General features: G+C 43.4%; 2 protein-coding genes across 3 annotated transcripts in view; one reads left to right on the forward strand and one right to left on the reverse strand.

Annotated features, from left to right (window-relative positions):
* The window catches only part of cacna2d3a (calcium channel, voltage-dependent, alpha 2/delta subunit 3a), a 136,511-nt gene that overhangs the window by 94,548 nt on the left and 19,125 nt on the right, over positions 1-22,838 (forward strand). Inside the window, exon 27 of the mRNA XM_067395540.1 lies at positions 10,564-10,641. Within this exon, the coding sequence (XP_067251641.1) occupies positions 10,564-10,641 (78 nt within the window). The remainder of the gene's footprint in view (positions 1-10,563; positions 10,642-22,838) is intronic.
* LOC137027388 (leucine-rich repeat and transmembrane domain-containing protein 1) lies at positions 9,030-21,564 on the reverse strand. 2 transcript variants are annotated; one of them, XM_067395537.1, is made up of 4 exons: positions 21,233-21,564; positions 20,394-20,499; positions 15,710-16,303; positions 9,030-14,256 (listed from the first exon to the last, which is right to left on the reverse strand). In XM_067395537.1, exons 2-4 carry the CDS (start codon positions 20,443-20,445, stop codon positions 13,778-13,780), a joined length of 1,125 nt encoding a protein of 374 aa, XP_067251638.1. In that variant the 5' UTR covers positions 20,446-20,499; positions 21,233-21,564; the 3' UTR covers positions 9,030-13,777. The 2 variants fall into 2 exon arrangements, with proteins under 2 accessions (XP_067251638.1, XP_067251640.1); XM_067395539.1 differs by lacking the exon at positions 20,394-20,499.

Genomic DNA, 22,838 nt, shown 5'->3' on the forward strand with positions numbered 1-22,838 from the left:
CAAGTCGGTTCTGGGGCATTTTGGATTATTCACAGATTCTGAAAGTGTAGTCTCCAAGCTTTCCAACGATGTGTAACACATGGAAATCTGATAATATTTGGAGAAGTTATGGCCATTTGAAGGTAGGCATTTAAAAAGAGAGAAAATGCCTCTAAAACTTGTGCAGTTCTCGCCTGTTCTCACCTGCTGGGAGTGACAATAGGGCTAATTTACATCTCATTCAGATAAGCCACACCCCCTGTAAAGCTGCATGGTTGCATAGCAACAACAGACGCAACGGGAAAAATCGGACCGCATACTATTAATAATAAAGGATAATGTGCATTGTAAATGCCAGTAATTAACTAACATTACCATCTAAAAGCACGTTATAGAAATTAAATTAAAACGACTGTCCTGAGCTAGCTAATAACAATAGACACATGAGAAAATGTTCTGAGAATGAACACAAAACGACAAACTTTGATTTTTATGGAAACTCACCCCATAAGAAACGTCTCGGTTACAAAGGTAACCCTCGTTCCCTGAAGGAGGGAACGGAGACGTATGTCGGACAGACCGACGAATAGGAATCTCGCTAGAGAGGCCAATCTACTTCGAGTGTAACTAAACGAGCCAATGCACATTGGCATGCAATCATATGCATCAGCTGTTCGCCTCGCAGCGCGGGTATATAATGAGCAGCAGGTGTGTTGCATCTTCAGGTTTTCGCTGAGGAGCCGAACCGGATAGGCGGCAGCATCAGCGGGGTACAGCGACTGTGGCGACGGGACGTACGTCTCCGTTCCCTCCTTCAGGGAACGAGGGTTACCTTTGTAACCGAGACGTTCCCATTCAGTCGGTCACGTTCGACGTATGTCGGACAGACCGACGAATAGGAATCCCTACCAAAGCGCCACAGGAGCTGCCCCCTTCCAGCGCTCTGTTGTAAGCCACCTGAACCCCCTTGCCTGAGGATGGTGGGACAGGGCTAACACAGAGAGAGTCGATCACTGCTGTTCCCCAAAACCCATTCAGTGAGACTATTGGATAACGCTGGGAAAGCGTACCCTTCGCTGGGAAAGGAACGCTGCGGAAGCCACATCCTTCCCCGAAGGAGTTATGTGGAGAAGTACATATGGACTAACCCTGTAGGGCTGTGCTACATATGGAAGAGCTGGGGTGACTCCAACCCGATGAAGGGTAGGTTCTCCTAGAGGGAAAGACACGGGCTTCGTTTAGGAGCAACCGTGGAACCAACCATATGGGATCCCCGTAGGGTCACACATATGGAACTCAGCCTAAACCCGGTTCTCAAGGATACAACGGAGTATAGGCCTGGCGCCAGACGCTCCGCCACGTCGGCTGCCGAAGGGATATCGGAGGACTCGACAGGGTCTGCCTTGTAGGGACTCTCTGGAGAAAAGAAGCGCATGTAGCGCAGCAAGCCGACACTAAGCCGGGGCCTCTCCGTGCCTCTGACCTGTGGCGAGAACATGGGAGGAGACCGGCTCGACACGAAGGCTATAGTATCTAGCGAACGTGTTAGGTGTCGCCCAGCCCACAGCTCTACAAATGTCTGTCAGCGAGGCGCCACGAGCCAGCGCCCAGGAGGATGCGACACCTCTCGTGGAGTGAGCATGCAACCTGAGCGGGCAGGGCACGCCCTGAGCTTGGTAAGCCAGGGCGATGGCATCCACTATCCAGTGGGCCATCCTCTGCTTGGAGACAGCCTTTCCCTTCTGCTGGCCTCCATAACAGACAAGAGCTGGTCTGAGGTCCTGAGGCTTTAGGTTCTGTCTATGTACAGTCGCAAAGCGCGGACTGGACAGAGTAAAGCCAGGGCTGGGTCTGCCTCCTCCGAGGGCAGCGCTTGCAGGTTCACCACCTGGTCCCTGAAGGGAGTGGTAGGAACCTTGGGCACATAGCCAGGCCGGGGTCTTAGTACCACGTGGCTATCACCCGGCCCGAACTCCAGGCACGATTCGTCGACCGAAAATGACTGCAGGTCCCCTACCCTCTTGATGGAGGCCAATGCCACCAGCAGCAAAGTCTTCATAGACAGAATCTTTAAGTCTGCTGACAGCAAAGGCTCAAAGGGAGCAATCTGAAGTGCTCTCAGCACCAGAGTGAGGTCCCAAGAGGGTATGGAGAGGGGACGAGAAGGATTTAACCGTCTCGCCCCCCTAAGGAACCTGATGACCAGGTCGTGCTGACCAACAGATTTGCCATCTAAGTGGTCGTGGTAAGCGGATATAGCAGCAGTATGGACTTTGAGGGTGGAGGGGGGACAGCCTATGCTCCAACCCTACTGCAAGAAGGAAAGCACGACTCTGGTCGAGCATCTTCGGGGGTCTTCCCGGCGAGAAGAGCACCACTCGACAAACAGGTTCCACTTTGAGGCGTGAGCACGTCTCGTAGACAGTGCACGTGCCGAAGTGATGGTGTTAAGTACCTCAGTGGGTAAGTCACCTAGAACCTCCGCATCCCGTCCAAGGGACCAGACATGGAGTTTCCAGAGGTCTGGACGCGGGTGCCAAAGAGTGCCCCGTCTCTGAGAAAGAAGGTCTTTCCTCAGAGGGATGGGCCAGGGAGGGGCTGTCGCGAGGAGTGAGAGTTCTGGGAACCAGGTCCGGTTGGGCCAGTAAGGCGCAACTAACAAGACCTGCTCCTCGTCCTCCCTGACTTTGCACAGGGTCTGTGCAAATAGGCTCACTGGGGGAAACGCATATTTGCGCAGGCCCCGGGGCCAGCTGTGAGCCAGTGCATCTGTCCCGAGTGTCCCCTCGGTCAGAGAGTAAAACAACTGGCAGTGGGAGGTTTCTGGTGAGGCAAACAGGTCTACCTGAGCCTCTCCGAATTCTCTCCAGATCAGCTGAACCACCTGGGGGTGGAGTCGCCACTCTCCTGGCAGCGCAGCTCGTGATAGCTCGTCGGCCACACAGTTGAGCACACCGGAGACATGAATGGCGCGAAGCGACCTCAGATGCTTCCGACTCCACAGGAGGAGATGGCGGGCGAGTTGTGACATGCGACGGGAGCGTAGACCACCTTGACGGTTGATGTACGCAACGGTCGCAGTGTTGTCCATACGGACCAGTACATGCTTGCCCTGAAGCAGGCCTTTGAGGCGGCTCAGAGCAAGGCGTACTGCCAGCAACTCGAGGCAATTGATGTGCCAATGCAGATGGGGTCCCGTCCAAACCCCTGAGACTGCATGCCCGTATTACGTGGAACCCCAGCCGGTGGCAGAAGCATCTGTGAACACCACAGCATGCCGGGACACCTGTTCTAGGGGCACTCCTGCCCGAAGAAACAAGGGGTCCGACCACGGACTGAAGGTTCGGCGGCACTCCTGAGTGATTGGCACCCGGAATGTGCCGCGCTGCCGCGCCCATCTCGGGACTCGGCCGTGAAGCCAGTGCTGAAGCGGTCTCATATGAAGCAGACCGAGCGGTGTTACAGCCGCAGCAGCCGCCATATGCCCCAGGAGCCTCTGAAAGAACTTCAGTGGGACCGCTGTCCTGCCATTGAATGTATTCAGGCAGTTCAACACTGACCGAGCACGTTCCTCTGTGAGGCGTGCTATCTGCTCGACCGAATCCAACTCCATACCGAGAAAAGAGATCCTCTGCACCGGGGCGAGTTTGCTCTTTTCCCAGTTGACCTGAAGCCCCAACTGGCTGAGGTGTCTGAGCACCAAATCCCTGTGTTTGCACAACTGATCCCGGGACTGTGCTAGAATGAGCCAGTCGTCGAGATAGTTGAGAATGCGAACACCCTGTTCTCTCATGGGAACAAGGGCTCCCTCCACGACTTTCGTGAAGACGCGGGGAGACAGGGCCAGCCCGAAGGGTAGGACTCTGTACTGATATGCTCGACCTTCGAACGCGAATCTCAGGAATGGCCTGTGTCGCGGAAGAATTGAAACATGGAAGTACGCGTCCTTCAGGTCAATCGCTGCAAACCAATCTCGGGGACGGATGCACTCGAAAATGCGTTTCTGCGTGAGCATTTTGAATGGTAGCTTGTGGAGGCTCCAATTCAAAACTCGCAGGTCCAAGATCGGTCGTAACCCGCCGCTTTTCTTGGGTACAATGAAGTAGGGGCTGTAGAACCCCGACCTCAAATCGGCTGGAGGGACCGGCTCTATCGCGTCCTTCGCCAGTAGGACTGCGATCTCCGCACGCAGGACAGGGGCATCGGCATCTTTCACTGTAGTGAAGAGGACGTCCCTGAACTTGGGGGGGAGCCGGGCGAACTGAATCGCAAAGCCGACCCTGATGGTCCGAAGGAGCCAGCGAGACGGACTGGGGAGCGCTAACCCGGCTCGCAGAGACCGTACAAGCAGGACCAAAGGGACCACCGGTGTACCCGCAGCAGGGCAGCGAGGTGGAACACAGGGGCGCGGCTCGGGGGGCTCTCTTTGTGAGGCGGCCCGAAGCGGCGTCACAGTGTGCTAGGCAACACTTACCTGGCTCCACGGATGGACAGAGGGAGCAGTCGAGGCTTTGGCTGCCCGCTGCTCGCTGCTGTCCGCTGGCGACAGAAGAGGGGGATGAGAGTGGTGAGGTTTTTCTCCTCCCACTGCTCTCCAAACCCTCTTCAGACCTGGAAATGGAGGAACTGCTCTTTAAAATTTGGGTACCGCTGCCTCTTGGGTCAGTGGCGGAACAGAAACAAACCCAATAAAGGATTTACCACCTGGCCCTCCTCCAGGGGTGGAAGAGCAGCCCCACCCATCTCTGGGTCGCCCGTCTCAGGGGTGATTCTCACCAACCAGTTAAACAGCTGCAGAGACGGGAGGCGTCATCTCCCCGCAATGGATACAGCAGAGCCTGCTGGGCCGGAGTTTCTTGCAGGGGACGACACCCTTGGCGACGAGCAGACTGAGGGGCGGCCCAAGAGGAACTCAATGGTTTGTCATGGGAAGCTCCCCTATCCGCTACTAACTGAGGAGAACCGCTGGGCTCAGTCCTCGACAGTGTCACCGAAAGGCCACCTCGTAAGATGGGAGCATTGAGAAAGCATTTAGCTTGACAACCTCTCACACCTCACAAGGTAAGCCAGGGGGCACTTCTGGACCACGGAGGTGGACATCGTCTGGCTGAGGGCCTGCGCCGTGACTTTGATCACGGTTAGTCAACAAGCGCAGCTCAACCCCAGCACAGAACTACCCTCATGCAAAAAGAGTGCCTTGGCCTCACATGCAGGGTGGGTGTGGTCTGTGTACAGCCACCCCATCCAAGAGGGTAGTGAGAGAGGAAAAACTTATGCAGATTGGCACCTTTGGCATTCCATATTTATGGCACCAATATACCCCCATACTGTCAAGTTTTCCATGCACATCTGGAAGACCCAGGAAAGCATGGCTGTAAACTCTGAATCTGAGTCAGCATAAGCACACACCATTACAGTGGGCAGCGTCACCCTCATTTCCAGAGCATAACAGCACTCTCTCCGATGCTGCAATCGACGTCTGTCCCTCAGCTGGAGCTCTGAATGAAATGCTAGGTTCCCCTATGAAAAGGACCAGCAATCCAATCCAGAATCTGCACAGCTTGCAATGCGCTAGAGAGGGAGGGGCCCTAGGGGGTTGGTTCCCCGAAGGAACCCCTCAACCTCATGTCACCCAAGCCATATCAGCAAAGTAGACCTCTTCTGGTGCACCAGACAACCCGCGCTGCAGCCCGGCAGCTCGACGGCACACGACACGCAGAGGAGCGAGAGGTTTGCTCTCGCTGATCTCCGCGGTCTCCCAGAGTGTCGGGCAGAGCCACGGCTGTGCTTTTACACACAAGCGGCAGCTGGCCAACAACAGAGGGGACTCAAGCTTCCCGGAGAAAGAAGAGTCACGACCGGCGTGTCGACGTGATCATGTTCTCATATGAAAACATGAACACCCACGAACATCATTTCAGCACGCGCCCAGACATGCGAAACGGTGATCGTGGCCGTCAGTGAGGACAGGAACGATCGCATCCAGAAACACAAGTAGGATGTCGTCTTTAAAAAGACGCGAATCTACTTGTGTAAGCTCTTTCAGGGACTTTACTCTTTTAGAAGTGCTGAAGCACGCAGGGGAACGGCCACCGCAACACAGACAGGGATTGTGTGCAGCCTGTCATGTGCTTTCTCTCTCTTTGAAGGCGCTCACTCTTACCAGCCGTAAAAACGGCTTTTCAGCGCTCAAAAGCGCACCGTACCGGCCGTGAGAACAGCCTTCTGACGCTGTCAAACAGCTATTTGCTCAAAAACGGCAAACGAAACAGAAAAAGAGAGGACGTCGACCCCGCTGCTGTGCTGTTCGCCCGCACTCGGAAAAAAAGAGAAGTTCAACCAAAAAGCTTGACTCGTCTTCTAGCAGACACTCGCTTGCAGAGAACAGGAACAAACACCGTTCGGCTCCGAAGCGAAAAGCTGAAGATGCAACGCACCTGCTGCTCATTATATACCCGCGCTGCGAGGCGAGCAGCTGATGCATATGATTGCATGCCAATGTGCATTGGCTCGTTTAGTTACACTCGAAGTAGATTGGCCTCTCTAGCGAGATTCCTATTCGTCGGTCTGTCCGACATACGTCGAACGTGACCGACTGAATGGGAACAGAAAAGTATTCTTGCAGATCTCGGGCACACATTCTCTTTGCCGGGGTCTTCTTCGTGGATGTAACCGTCTGTTTGCCTCTGAATATAATAATTCGCCACTTTTTTCCACAGCTAAAGAATCCAGCAGAGCCAGCTCTGCATATTAAGTAGCCACGCTTCCCTTTGGAGGGCGGGGGCAATAACAAAAGAAACAAAAGCCGGCGTATCCGATTCCAGTACGGAAATACAAACAGACAATGACACGCCCCTACTGCGAGATAGAATCTCAGAAAAACAAGCCGATTTTAAACTTAAAATGTACGCTTTTAAATATACCAATACTGCTGTCTCAAACACGGAGAGGCTTCTTTGCGATCTCAACTAACAGATTCTCCAAAAAACGAAAATCACCAATTTTGAAAAAAAAAAAAACACGCTTTTTTCTCATTTTACACAAATGTTGTGCTGCCGACTTGTGTCCCTGGTTTCCATGACGGGTCACATATTTCTGAGGACTTCCTGCCCCCTTCACCTGCCCCTAAAGTGAGAGTTGCATTGATCAGTGGCTGTGGGCAGAGGCTGATTGTCTCTTGTATCTCTCCTGATCCACTTTGATATCCTGGAAGTATCTGTTTCCAGGGTTGAGCATATTCTCCCCTATCTTAGGGTCTAAAGTAGAATTACACTCCCCTGTGAATGTGTTGCTTATTAGGTATCCCATTAGTGTTGATGCAAGGTGAATAGAGTTACATAGGGCTATTAGGGTTAGGTTTAGGGATATAGTTCCCCTTTGGAAGGGCGGACTATTATGGCCCTGGTTGGACAATGCTAGCAAGAAGTGAAGTAAGCCTGCGGGTGTCCCTCATTGTTATCTGTCACATACTATGGTCTGGTGCTAAAAGCAAAGACGAAGTGCTAGTTATAGCAGGGCTTATGTAGAATGCCTTTACTCAAGGTAGGGTTATGCTGCTCTCCTCCAGTGCACTGGGGTCTTTAAGTAAAGCTTAAGTCCCCGTACGGTTCCCTTGGGGTTTTTAGAGCTTGTGGGGTGAGAATTACTGGACAAACTGCATATATGCCCTGCTCTTTTTTGCCTTCCTTTCATGAGTAAGAGCAAGAATGTAGGCTCCCCCTTGGAGGAGCAGCAACATCAGAGGTTTTTAGTGCCTTAGATGCTACTGAAGATACCCCTTTGGGTTGAGTAGGGTAAGCTGAAGTATGGTGTGCAATTTGTTTCCCCTTTTTAGTTTACCTTCCTCCCCAACTATTGTTGGGTCTTGAAGTAGGGTTATGGCTCTCCTTCAGTTGAGTACCGCATAAGGTCTCTCTAATATGATCCATATTCAAAAAAACCTGTCAAGTAGAGGTAGTGTGCCGGGAAGCATCCCTCCTAGTTACTAGAGCAATTAGGATTAGGGAAGAGCACTCATGCCCTGCTTGAGCAAAGGTGCTTCTCCAGGATCCAGAAAAAGAGACTCATCTAAGTTTGCTCAAGCAGGGTATGAGTGCTCTTCCCTAATCCTAATTGCTCTATGGTATTTAAGTGGCACTGAAAACTCTCATGCTGCCTCCCAGGGGTTTTGAGTTTGATGGTGAGAGTCTTTGGCGATTATATTATGCTGCTCTTATATTTGCATCCTTTCTGATGAAGTTGAAGATTGCATTCTCACCCTGAAAGTAGTGGTAATATCGAAGGTCTTAGTTGTATTCTTAGCATTCTCCCTTTGGCCTGCTTCTCCCTAAGGGTTTCATCATGGTAAAAGAAGCTGACATAGCTGAGCCATTTTCTTGGGGACTTATAAGGCTGATGTCTATCCCACAAGGGAGGGAGGAAGGTTGTAAAGGCTGGGACTTCCCTTGCTATAGAACATAGAGGTTTGGGTATCTTCTCCTACTATTGGAAGATATTGGCTTAGGGAGTGGTGCCACTATACAGCCTATATGAGTCATTTTGGATGCGCCCTTGGGGTTGACGCTCTGCTGGCTAAGTAATCCGTAGAGTCAATTTATGATATGCCCATTATGTTTGTGCATGTTCTCAGCTTAAGTGAGACAGGCATTCCCTCAGCATGGCGTTTTGGATATTGGTTCCCGATAGTGTCAATATCAGATGCAGCATTGAAGTTCCACTTAGAAAGGGAATGTGTAGGTTACGTATGTAACCTGGTTTCATCTAAATTGCCATGCCCATTCCCCATAGCATCTCTTTTCCCTTCTCAGGGAACCAGTTTGCTTATGTAACCTAGACGTTTCATTTTGATGTTCAATGGTTGGAGGGTGTCAGAAGTGAATATTTGCCCCTTGGAATTTTAATAACTACCCCAATTACTTAAATCAATCAAATACTATGGAATATTGACAGTATTTTATCAACAAGCCATCTTTACACTTCAAAGGTGGAAAAGAAGCTGCATCTGCATGTTTATTTACACAGACTGTTTAATGCTGCTCAAAGGTGGCATATACATTTATTTACACAACAACTGCATAATGTTACTACAAATAAAAAATACAGGAACTTATTACAGGGTAGGCCTGCAATGTTATGACAGAAATCATATTGACGATCGTTGCTCTTGATATTGTAACAATGATTATTAAAGTCGATTAATTGAATACATAAATTGTGTTTGGGGAAACGGCACAACACATTCTGCACAGACAAAACAAAAACCATTATTGAATTAGTTTATTGCTTTTTACGCATTAGAAAATCAAGACTTCACATTGGTTAGTTGTCACCATTATGTTCTGTTCAAGGACTTTCAGTTTGTTGTCACTCCTGTCTCACGTTCCCTGTTCCACCTTGCCGCCACTCATCAGTCACCATGGACACAACCACCCTCACAGCTGTTTGTCATTTACCTGTGTGTATTTTAGTTCTTGTTTGTGTTCAGTTCTTTGTCTGGTATCGTCAATGTTAAGTGTGTGTTGCTGCCTGTTCTCCTGTCTGTATCTAATTATTAAACCTTCGTATTGAATCTCATTCTTCATCTTCGTCTGCCTGTCTGCAACCCACCGTGACATTAGTTTAGTAGCGTGAAAACCAAAAAGGCTATTCAGACTGGGAAGCAAAGAATGTTCACCATCACTGGTTCCCCAAGCTGAGTTCTGCACTCTCGCAAAAAATCTCAATATATTCATTGAAATTGTCTACACTACATCATATTTGTACTGAATTTGCAAGAGTGCAGTTTCCAAATTCAGTCAATTAGCGCGCACACTAAACAAAACTCCAGCATTTTTAGTAGATTTCTTTATCACTGATGACTAAACACCCCTGATTGGCCAATGCATTCATAAGCGATTAAGCGATAACCAATAAGTGATTGGTTATAATTCACAATGCTGCGAAAAATGCATAAAGAGAAATCCGATGATGAGCAACGTGAGCAGACCTACTTGTAACACAGCAATAGACACTTTTCACATTTCACTTTGATCACAGCAGCTGTAATAGATTTGTTTTGATTATGAAGGCGGCACTTTTTTTTTTTTTTTGATCATGAGATGAGATTACAGTACAATACAAGGACAGATGGATTCTCCACACTTTTTTGAAAGCGTAAAATCTCCTCAACAGGGAGAACAGAGATGGGGAGAAAACGGGGAAAGATATAACCTAACTTTTACTTCTACAAAGATGGGAAAATAAGCCGATATTTGGCACTGTAAAGCTGTAATATTTTATAATTGTTATCCCATGCTTAATGTTTTTCTTTTAAAATTCAAACTGGTTGGCTCTTTAATACAATTTATTGAAGTGTAGTTGATTGTAGTTGATAGGTTGTAAACAACAGCATTCTTACAGTTTAATGATATGTACATTTCAAAATTATTTTAATTTGTAGCAGATTAATATGAGAAAATTCTATTAAAGCTTAAGATATATAGCACACAAAAAACACACAGTGAGACATTAGAGCAAAAAGAGCGTCACAACTACCCCCGGACTCTTCTGTATTATTTGTTTTATCTCTATCTCTGTGTGTTTCAGCCTCTGAGAACAAGAGTGTGGTTTTGGCCAGCAGCGCCATTCATTTGTTGGATGAGAGAGAGTCACCCATCGCTGCAGGTACAACACTCACCTTCTAACCTTGCATATTACTGCTAATTTAAAAAAAACTTGATCTGTCTGTTGTTAGTGTTTCTATGCACTGGACGTTTTACGTATGAGAGGGATTGTGAGATGTAGGGTTAAAGACACGTGAGCAGAAAGAGAGACATTAGACAAACAGTAGGAATGGATGAAGGGAAATAGAATAACGCAGAGAGAAAGATCTCTGTTTGAGCATAAGCCTGGAGGAGCACTCTAAACACACACACACACACACACACACACACACACACACACACACACACACGCTCATGCACAAGTGATTCATGTTATAACTGACAGAGAAATGAAGTAGAACAGACAGATTTTCACCCTCTACTGCGCATGAGTCAGTGTTTTGCTGGAGCAGACACACACACGACTAAAATCAAGTTCTATATAGTATTTCATGCAGTTTATTTTATATATTATATTAAATTCTATGTATTTTATACTTTATTTTAATGCTTCAGCTATAATAAATATATATTTAACATAGAAATATTACAACATTTTTCCATATGAGCACAAACATACATATTTACCACAGATATTTGACAAAATAAACTTTCTGGCTCAGTGAGTTTTGGTTGATTTGATTTGAACAGAATAATGATTGAAAACAAACAGGCTAATAATGTTCATTCAGTGCTTCAGATGTGAAAACGCTCAGTTTCACGTGCACATTGCAGCACACAGTAATGCAGCCTGACATGCTGATGACAGAACGCTCTTGTGTAACTGGGGCATTTGTATGTGTGTTTGTGTCCTTGATGTGTTTAAAGGCCACTTTACAGGATTTATACCTATGGTCAAATCTTCAATGTGATTTCAAATTGCTGGTTTGTGGGTGTGGTATACAAATGTGCCACTTTCCCTTCACTAATTCATTTCAAATGGTCCTATGGTGTGACTGATCATTTTTAAGTATGATTATTCAATGCATTTAAACAGGACATGTCAGCTTTCCAAACATATATCATGTCAACTAACCAATTATTGCTTGGCTGTGTGCTATGATGTTACATAACATAGATGAAGCCTTCATTTGCAAGCTTATATAATCTTGTATATTCCAGCATTTCCCAAGAGCTCAGAATCTCTTTGGGTTTGTACCTGAATATTTACAGTGTTGCTTATACAATATTTATATAACATATTAAGACATTGATATTAGGATCTGCCTACATGACCAAATTATTAACTGATAAGGCAATTATGCAAAAGACTGTAAATGAAACACTTCAAACTGGTATCGTTTGCGAGTTTGAAAATATTTCTTTTTACCAGCTGTATGTAAGCAGAAAAATTATATAGCTCAGCCATTAAAAAAAAAACAAGACCGACTCCTATATTTAACGTAAAAACTGCATGTACAGATGACCAAACCGCACTGTTTAAATAACAGGTGAAACAGGATTAAAACACATTAAACTGATATGTTCATATAATTCTTTGGCCTAACTAAAGCTCTGTAGGAACTAACATATTGCTTCATCCATAGAGCTGTGGTACTGATACTGACAGAACATCTCTTCATTTTGAAAGTTACAATAGATATCAGAGACCATACAAGGGGAAAGAAACATACAGAAAACTGAATGGGCATAATTACACCGCTCAATATGACAGCTGTAATAATGGATGTCCTGCTGAAAGGATACACCTGAAACACGCAACGCAATCAAAGACTAAAGTTTGTGTTGGTGGGCAGTTTACAGAACTGATCACAAACTAAGTGTTTCAATTACACCACGGGTCGGCAGCCTACGGTCCGCGTGACAATCGCTGGCACGTGAGCAAAAGTGTGAGAGGTGAATGTTTTGTACAGCACCTCGCACCTGCACACCGTTCTACATTTTGAGGTAATCATTCGTCATAGTAGCACAGCTTGTTTACTAAGTTAGGAGTTATACATACTATTAAAGTGTTAGAATTAAACTGTGCAAGACTAAGTATGTCCTATTAAACACAATGACGGTGATGTGCAAACTCTGTTCACAGGTAGTGGGGTTCAGTAGGGTCACGTTGCAAATCTGTTATTCAAAGTCTAATTTAAACCTTAAAAAACTAACTTGTAGGCTTTTGACTAATTTAAATTACATTTTATGGAAAATTGCTTCTTAAAGTTCTGCACTATTTCTGTTACTCATCAAATAAGCAAGTTTGTGATTGATCAAGTCGTGTTTTATCGTCAGGTTTCAACAGTAAAGTGTGTTAATCTTTCAAATAAGCTGCTATGAACTTTTAAAATATGATTATGTGTGGTGGATTAATCACGGTGATTAACTAGGAAACTTTACACATCTCAATAAACAAATTTTTAAAGAAAATGGTACTTCATGACAAAAAAGGTTGCCGACCCCTGAACCTCTAATCAGTCTCTTTCCCGTTTGTGGTTGATTTTACAAATATTTGAAATATTTGTGGTTGAATTTACAATGTTGTGGCATTTTGTTGCACAATTAAAAGGGTAAGATAGGCTTTTAATAAAACGTTTGTTATCTATGCAGTTGAAAGGAGTTTTTAAACTGGTTCTACACGACTAAAGAAAAATGAGAAAAAGGTCTGTGGTGTTCCCTTTCGCCAAAAAACTTAGGGAAACTTCAGAACCCATAATGCACTGGACGGAAGTATGATCTGCCTTGGAGCTGTCAAAAGATAAATAAATGGGAATATCTGGTTGCAGGTAACACATACACTACTGACAATACAAAGCTAAAAGTTGAAAATCTGCAAACTTTGTCCTTTGAAACAGCAGGACATGTAGTCTTGTAATGTTTGTTTGGACTGACAAAGAGCTAACTGCCTTTTTACCAGAAGTACCGCCTATTGGTTTTACTCTAGGACGTGCATGTGCATTAGCAGCCTTTAGCAGCCTGAAAAATACCGTTTTCCCAGCCTGATTGAGGCTAAAGAAGAAGCGTATGCTTTCTTGATAAACCATCTTTCCCTTTTAGGTATACAGGAGCTGTATTTGCATGACTAGAAAATAGCTGCCCGGGGACATCGCCAGTATGGCTTCCAAGTGCACTGACTAGCCTTAAAAGAACTTAGGTACACAACTGTATGTGGATACTGTGGAGTGCATCATTGATGTGTATTTGTCTTCTCATCACTCCAGCGGTTCCTTCTTCTCCTCTCTTTCAATGTTTTTCCGCTCTTCTCCTACACCCGCCTCTTTTGCTTTCTGCTTCAGCTCTCTTTGATACTTGGCGTTAATTGCTGCATACGCACATCCGTAAACAGCTGCTGCCAACATCATCAAACACACGATTCCACAAATCACTCCCGTGATGACCACTGTGGCTATGGCGTGTCTGTAGTTCGCAGGCCGGGGTCTCTGCTTGGCCTCACACTCGGGGAGTATGGCCTCTCCCGGGGGGCTGAAATCACTCCCGGACGGCGCTCTGGGGCTCGGATGGAGCTGTCCGCTGAGCATTCGGTGCTTGCCGTCCAGGTAGTGGATGTTGGCGAACATGTAGCTGTAGCTGGTGATCATGCAGGCGTGGAAAAGCTCGTAGGGAATGTGCCGGAGGTCTCGATCCAGCATGAGATGAGGCTGGACGCACGTGATGCTGTCGACCACTCCACCTAAGAAAGAAAATGAGAAAATGATGAGTAGTTGCACATTACTACATGTACTTACTATTGTAATAACAGTAAATAATGCATAATTACAAGTAACTAATCCTAAACCAAACCTTAACCATAACTCTATACTAAGTACAAGACGTTGATTAATATTACTCAGTGCTTATTTAAGTAATTACAATATAACTATGTCACTTTAAAATAAAGTGTAACCTACAGTAAGTTCATGTTGATGGGACGTGAAAATTAAATTCCATCAACCCAGTCATGAGCCAATAAATACAGATATATTTTATTATGCGTAATGCTTGTTTTACAGTAAAAATGTTTATTTGTAGAATCAATGGCAGTTAGGGTTGGGAATTGAAAATTGATTTCAATTCTGGAATCGGATACTTGTTATAAAATTTGATTCCTCTTATCGTGTGCATTTTAATATGACTTTAAACCATGGCGTGTCTGTAGTTCACAGGTCGGGATGTCTGCTTGAAGACCCGCATGCTGTTTTCTGAAATTACTACGTGCATAAGATATACGTTTATCGCTTGTTTCTGCTTCTTTTTCGACTGTGTTTTGATTCTGAGATTCTCTACACTTTCAGAAGATGCGTTATAGCGCCCCCTACCATATAACTATGAAAACACGGAAAGCTAGAAAATTCAGTCAATGGTGGGGAAAGAGTAAATAAAGCAAATATAAAAACTGCCCTAAATTAAAAAAAAAAAAAAAAAAAATCCCTGGAAATCAGTTCCAGGGGCAAATATCGACAATTTGTTAATTTCTGACATGCAATAAATACGGGCACAACCGGAGAGGGTGATGTGAAGTGGCTTCAGGGTGTCCAAACGCCAAAGTACAACACTTACAACTCACTTAATGCATACACAAACACATAGGCCTCTTTTTACTGCCTAACATACATGATCACAACCCAAGTTTAGCAAAAAAATATATAAACTGCAGGTCACTCCTTGCTCCGACTTTTTAAACAAACTAGCAATAGCAGTTCTAAATTGTTCCATGGTCTGCTGACTAGAGGGAAAATCCATAGAGCTCTAACAGGTGCAGCCCAAATCTGGAGCCAGCTGCATTAAGTCTGTATGTCAGATGATCTGCCCATCCAATTGTGAGGTTCGCAAAGCGATTAACTCATCCACACCTACCTAGAAAAGAATTGCACTGGCTGAGTGCAAGACCGGCACTCAAGCTAAACTTCACAAAGAGCATAACATAGGCTTTATTTTCTGTGATAGAAAATGAGAAATTATTCTGACTTTGTGCTTTTGGCAATATTATATGATGGGTGGAAAATTTAGGGTGGAACAAAATCGGGTGAAAAATTTAACTTGTCATTATTTAGAAAGATTTTTACCTGAATTCATTTCAAAGAAGGAACATTTAACTGTTTTATTGTTTCTTTAAAATGAAAACTCTATTTGACGGGTTTTGTTACCTTTGAAGGCAAACGTCTCCAACCATAGTTTGAGTCCTATGAGATGACAGTCGCATCTCCAAGGATTGCCCTTCAGTTGCAGAAATTTCAGATTTCCGAGAGCCTCCAGGTGTATACGGTCCAGCTTAGTTAGCCGATTGTGATGGAGAGACAGATGGGTAAGATAGTGGAAACTATCAGCAAGAGCTCCAGGTAGACCACCTATGGTGTTAAAGGACAGGTCCAATGTAGTTAGATTTCTTATTGACACCAGAAGGCGCCGGTCCACTTCCCGGATTGAGTTATTGGCCAGGCTGAGGACCTTCAAGCTTCTAAGTCCCAGAAGGGCACTGGGAGAAAGCATTGTGATTGAATTGTTGGCCAGGTCCAGAATTTGAAGTTGTGGTGTCTCTCTAAAGGACATGGAGCCCAGGCCTCGGAGACGGTTATTTTGGAGATACAGCTCCAGGGTGTCTTGATGGAGTTGACGTGGAACATCATACAGTCCTCGTCCCCGGCAGTCCACCACTTTGGTGTGAGTGTCACACAAGCACTCTTTGGGGCAAGAGGAGACTGTCTGGAGTAATAACAGGCTGGATAACGCAAAGACAACACCTAGTGAAGAGTTAAAGAAATGGAGTTATCATTGCTTTCATTTGGCCTTGATTCTCAGACTTTTGTGGTTCTCACACAAACAGTATATTAATTACGATGACACAATCTTCATAGATAAACCAGTCAAAAATAATCACAAACATTTCAAATAATAACACTTGAAGTGACCCAATGCTGTCTGCCACCTGTTGTTCTTTATATAGCTAATAACCTACGTTGTAATATGTAGTCCGGTTTAGGGCACTAGTAATCTGGATTTGGTCATCTATTTATCACCCATTGATATATTTAAAGTTGGATATATATATATAGTACTTCCAGCTGCATACATACAGTACCCTCACGTAAAGCGTGATTTGTGATTGTTTATATCATTGCAAAATGTAAACAATGTTATTGCACAGCTTTATATATACATTTTCATATCCAGCTTTATATACAATATACTAAAAAAAGCATTTATTTCATTGCAATGGACATGGATAATCTGTGCAAGTCATAATAGGTCAAGGTTAAGATCAAGGTTTATTTATAAAGCACATTTAAGAGTGCTGACCAAAGTGCTGCACATTAGACATCATGAAAATTATAACCAAATAATGAAATAATAATGCAGCTCAGAAAGTTTGATTTACACATTGAGAGACTGGTTTGTGTCAGAAGACTTGAATGATGCATGCAATGTTCAGATTGCTTCTTATCACATCTCCTCGTCACATTCATCTGTCCTTACAGTAGCTCCTTCAAAAACCATGCTTAATTTGGGCACAATGACAGCTTCGCTTCTCAGATGAGCATAGTTTTTGCCACTGTTTTTTAGTCAAACCTTAGTCTTTTTTTCAGTGCCTCTAGGGGATGATGATTATGGCTACTACCCTTTACTTGTTGCATAAGACCCACATGAATTCAAGGGTCCCTCGTTTATGTGGCACAGTCTAGCTGTGGTCAGAGTTTGAGGGCAGGAACTGTTTTTACCAAGAGGAGGTTGCCTTGCTTCAAGTGTTCCTGTGCAAAGTTGACATGACAGATGCTCCTTTGACAGGCTTGGGGGCCTCTGTGACTGTCATTAGCCACTTTTACACTGTTGGGCCAGTGCGAGCCAGAGGTAACAACGTGCCGGCCGGGGCCAATAGCCTCGGACCTCAAGCACCAAGGCCAAAATTAAATTGCGTTTCCACTGTCAAGCCAGTAGCCCCCCAGCACTGCCCTTAACACATCTTCATAGAACAACATCACACAGCCCCACCATTTGACCAGCTGACTGAAAACTAGCTAGATCACAAAATGAGCCTGACAGAAGTGAACGTTTGGTCTTTAATAAAAAAATCGATATTTAACGGCAATATGTTTAACAGAAAAAAAAGTTACAGTGACAGCAATGTATTTATTTGTATCAGGAGTGCACATCAATCATGCTGAATCAAGCTGGTATTTACCATTTCACATAAAAAGAGAACACATACCTATTCAGTTGCACCTGCTTCCATTATCACAAAAATGCACAAATCAGCTCCATTAAGGCTTTTATAAGTCGAATGGGTTACACATTTTATGAAATTATGAGATCTGATGAGGTTTGAGCGATCTCTCTAGTCTCACTTTTCTGTAACTCCTTCAGCCAGAGCAACAGAGGGAGCTCACGAGCAGAAAGCAGAAGTTGTGAGTTATACGAGTTAACCCGAGGGCATGTTTTTTATGACATATATGCGGATGTAGTCTGGTGTCACCAAGGGCACAGGGAAGAGACAGATAAAACACAAAACCAAATAAATACACAATTATAATCATATATGATTTGTCTATGTTCTTCAAGCAGTGGCCATATTGGTATTCCCAACTGTTGGAGGGCAACAAAGAATCAATCTTTTTCGTTGCGCCAAAATGCTGTGGTTTCCAAACTTGGTAATCCAAATGAAGGCATCTCTTGTCAGGTGGGACCTGCTCTTGCAGGCTTGTGGGATGATTTGGCACCCACAGCTGGAGAAGTGAAAGCTCAATGGGCCACATTCATGAAACATGAGCAGAATTAATTTTTTTGTAAATCGTTTGTAAAGCCGGTATGACATGAATTCTTGGATTCATGAAAATTTCAAAATGTTATTTGGTACGAAAGAAATCAACACCTGCTCCCTACCATGTGTAAATGGTGCTTAAAACATTCAAATGTTCTGTGTTCTTTTAGGCAAACTGATGACACTGCATTTTGATGCACTATTTACCATAATAATATTTCACGAGTTTGTCTTTTTTTTTTTTTTTAACTCTTCAACTTTGGGGAAAATGCACTGCTCATCACTGTCACTTTTTACCCATCCATCCAATCACAGTGGAGGAGGGCGGGACAAAACAAATACTACACTGACCAAACATCCTCCTTGCGCAACAACTGAACAACAATGGATAAGTTAATATTGCTGGTTACTGCATTTTATATTCAGAAATATTCTTCAAAATTAGATACTAGTAACATATGACTGCCATGTATTTCAAATCATAGCCACCAAATCAATTGAGAGTCCCTCTGTAATCACCACAATGGTGCATACACATACACTCATAAAAAGAGTGTCCAGAAACAGATCTATCTATATCCAGGCTCAAAATCTATGTTGGGGTAGTAGCAGCTGGTCATAAGGCTTGTTCCATTTCAACCAGCACACTTCCCAGTTGGACTCTCCTTTTGTCTAGATCCCACACACAAATGGCATTGGTCCAACCAGCTATTTGTTTGTAATGGAGACTGCTCAAAGTGACTGGATGTTTTTAAACAAAGTTTTGAGTTGTGGGGGCCTTTGATTCCTAAGGCCTCAAGGCAAACAACACAAGGAGTATGGAGCTCTTTGGCATGGTGTAAAGTAGGGATGTGTGCAACAACTAATTTCATAAATGTTTAAACATAAATTTTGCCTAAACCTCCTAAACAGATTTTCTCAAATGTCATCTTTACTCTGCAGAGGTGGCATAAAAGCTGCATCTGAAATGGTTTATTATAGATTATTTTTTAATGCAGCTCAACGGTGGAATTAATGCTTTTACACTGCAATTACAATTGCATAAACAATGTTATAAGATTTTTTAAAAAAATAAAATAATAATAATATTTGTTCTTCTTCCACAGTGTAGAGAGAGCACATGCATCATTGAATCATTTACTCACCCGATTTGTTCAAAAATGCTGAATCATTCAAGAACAAAGCACTACTCTCTGTTGACGCAACTGTTCTGTTTTGTCTTGAAACTGCCAGTTAATATTAACTAATTGGTTATTCAACTGTTATATATAATTAATATCACATTTATTGTGCTAATAATTGTGAAAACATCATTGCTTGTGTAATATTACTTAACGACATAATCTTTTAAATATAAAAACAAGAACTCATACAGAGGCAATCCCTATCTTGGGTTTTGTGGGATTTTTTTTAACTATTGGCTGTGACAAGGGATGTTAGGAGATGGGGAGGGGCTTGTGCGGTCTTAGAATTAGAACTTAAATATGACAGGCACATGCTTAAATGGGACAAATAAATTAAATAAAAACTAAATTATAAAGTAAAATAAGGATATTCAGATGCTAAAAGGACAGGTGCTTGAGCACCACTTGATTTATCTTTTTGCACATGCCTGATTTGTTCCCGTCTCTGATGCTTTGCTTAGTATTGTGTGTGACTGAAATCATGTATGCGTTGATGTTTTTAATGTTGTCTCAAGTATGAGTTGTAATGTGTGAAGCCAGTATCTGTATTTGTATATAAGATAAAACACCCCAAAGACATCAATTACAGAGATTTCAAAATAGAATGTCAACAAATTTGACAGCTACAGGTCACTGCACAGTCTCTGTAAAGAAACTAAACCCATATTTAATACTATATATGCTAGATAAGCTTAGATTAAAAATGTCACAAATTAAAATCTTCACATTTTATATTTCTTGGGAATATGTGTCACTTTGTTTGACATTTCCCCCAAAGCCACAGATATGTAAACACTGATGGAGAGCTGGACTGAAAATGATTATTATTGGGTTATAAAATAAATTTGTGTATTTTAGCTGATGCATTTATAAAGGAATTTGCTGGGCACTTACCTGAAGATAAGTACTTGGACATGGTGATATTCGTAAGTGTGGAGTTTGCCATATAGATATTTGTTTTGTTATTCCAGGAGCAACAAGCATCCTTCTTGGGAAAATCCTAATAATCATGGATATACAATTAAATGTTTCTGTAATGATTTTGTTGCCAACAAAACTTTGGCAGCAGTGATTGATTTTGTATATTGTGCATACTTTTGCAGAAGAAAATAGCTAGGATGTATGTAAGACATTTGAGTTTATGTTTGTCAAGCACCACAGCAAGAAATCAGCTGACAGTTTGCTTTGTGTTCGCACTTAAATGTTGTTTTTTGCTGCCCTTATTACACAGATAGAACGCTTGAGCAGAGGATTTGTTCTCTGACCCGAAGGGTTGCTAAATTAAAAACACAAACGTCAGACTAATGAGAACAGGGATGTCCTCCCTCCATATTTTCAACCATGTTGAATGTTTATTTTTGTATATATTTGAAAGCAGATTAGGAGTCTCTTTAAGCACATGAAAATGTTTACCAAAACTGATACGCTCAAATGAACGAAAGTAAAGGAACAATTATTTAATATTCAGTAATACTGTATTATCGATTGGACTGCACTGACACTATGCAAAACTTGAACTGAATTGAGCTGGATGATGACATTATTGTCTTCTGTTGAGCTGAATTGACTTTGCTTCATAACATTTGTAACATCGACACTGTTATTGATTGTTATTAACTCAAATTAGCTGAATAATGACACTGAATAATGGCTGAATAATTGCTAATTAGACCCGAAACACAAAGATTACCAGCCGTTTAATTCTTAACTTTATGGTCGTTACGTGAACTCACCTGTCATGGTTTCTAGAGCGTTCCTCCTGTCAGCGTGTCCAGGGTTAGTCCAGCATGTCTGATCAGATTAAAGCTCAGAATCCCAGAAATAATAACTTGCATTACTGGATGACAGTCATTTTCTTCTTCTGTGCCTTTTTCTATCTCTCTTTCGTTCTCTGTATATGTGCATGTATGCCAAAACCTTCATGTTTTGCTTGGTATCATCTTCACATCCATTGCCTCATACATAACCACACTCAAATAAAAACACACTCTCATTGTCACGGGCCACTCTTTGACTCTCTCTCTCTCTCTCTCTGTCTATCTATCTCTATCTATCTCTCTCTCTCCCTCTCACACACACACACACACAGTGTTCTGTTGAACTGCTCTGACATCACTGAGTGTCCGCAGGCAGAGAACTGGCAGAGCGTGCCCTAGCATTTCTCTCATTTCCTCACACACACACACACACACACACACACACGCACATGCCTGAAGCTCCTTCACCAGCTCACGCGGTGTTGCTCACATGCACACTGCCCTCAGAAAGCACTGACCTCCTTTGCATTTCTAAATGCTATGCTATGTGCATTATCCTTAAGAAGCTATCACAACCTTCAGCGTTTCCTTTTCGCTCACTTCATGAACTGAAGAACAGGCAAAAATTCGGTGCGCTCTGGGCCTAAAATGCTCAACTGCATAGTTTCATCATACTGGTCACATCATGCTTGTGTTTTGTGCTCATTTACCACTTGTCCAAAACATTCAAGTTAACCTGAAAATCAGTCACAAAAAGACCGTGCTGGTCCACCAATAAACTAACATCACACCATCACTGGCCAGCATTAACCAGTTTGGACCATGGCAGCCGGGTGAACTACACTGAAAAAAAAAAATAGTGTAGGATTTACTTTGAAACTAATTTCACTCAGAAATTGCTAGTAAATTTCATAAATAATTAATAAGAAATATCAAAAAGTAACACATTAAATTAACTCTTTCCCCACCAGCGTTTTCCAAAGTTCCCAGCCAGCATCAGCATTTTTGATATTTTTTTCAAAACTTTCATGGGCCCCAGAATGAGTCGTTGAATGAATAACTGAACATGCAAAATATCAAAAGAAAGAGCAGAGCTTCTGCTTTTAAACAAACAAAAAGAGAAGGATGAACGACGATCAAAACACGGATGGAGTAGATCAAGTTTATCCACACCCCCAAAGCTTCACAGTCGTTTCCTCTTCAGGGGTTCTGGTTCTCCTTCTGGTTTATGCAGATCTTCTTCTTCGCTAGTTTTTGGATTAGTAGATGCTGTAGAGATACTGTTCAGAAGATGTGCAATAGCGCCCCCTTCTATATAACAGTGAAAACACGGATTGCCGGAAAATTCCATCAAAGGCAGGGAAGCGTGTCATGAATTATGGAAAATCTCGTAAATGGTGAGAAAAATGACAAATTTTGAAGTACAAAGACTGAAATAGTATTTTCTTGTATACTCCAATAATCCGTGTTTCATTTATGTCAGAATGTTTTTCTTTTTTTTTTTACAGTGTACAACAGACTGAACTCTTCTAACTGCGAACATGACTTTTCTCGGAAGAGACTTTCTTTTAATCACTATCCT

The sequence above is a fragment of the Chanodichthys erythropterus genome, chromosome 9, assembly GCF_024489055.1.
Source record: "Chanodichthys erythropterus isolate Z2021 chromosome 9, ASM2448905v1, whole genome shotgun sequence".
Lineage (NCBI taxonomy): Eukaryota > Metazoa > Chordata > Actinopteri > Cypriniformes > Xenocyprididae > Chanodichthys > Chanodichthys erythropterus.

Bases quoted from the DNA above. Each gene is read 5' to 3' on its own strand.
- LOC137027388 (XM_067395537.1), bottom strand. From the start codon at position 20,445: ATGGCAAACTCCACACTTACGAATATCACCATGTCCAAGTACTTATCT. The intron at 16,304-20,393 runs GTAAGTGCCCAG...ACTCTTCACTAG, and splicing joins GTCCAAGTACTTATCTTCAG to GTGTTGTCTTTGCGTTATCC. The intron at 14,257-15,709 runs GTAACAAAACCC...TTTCTTTCTTAG, and splicing joins GGAGACGTTTGCCTTCAAAG to GTGGAGTGGTCGACAGCATC.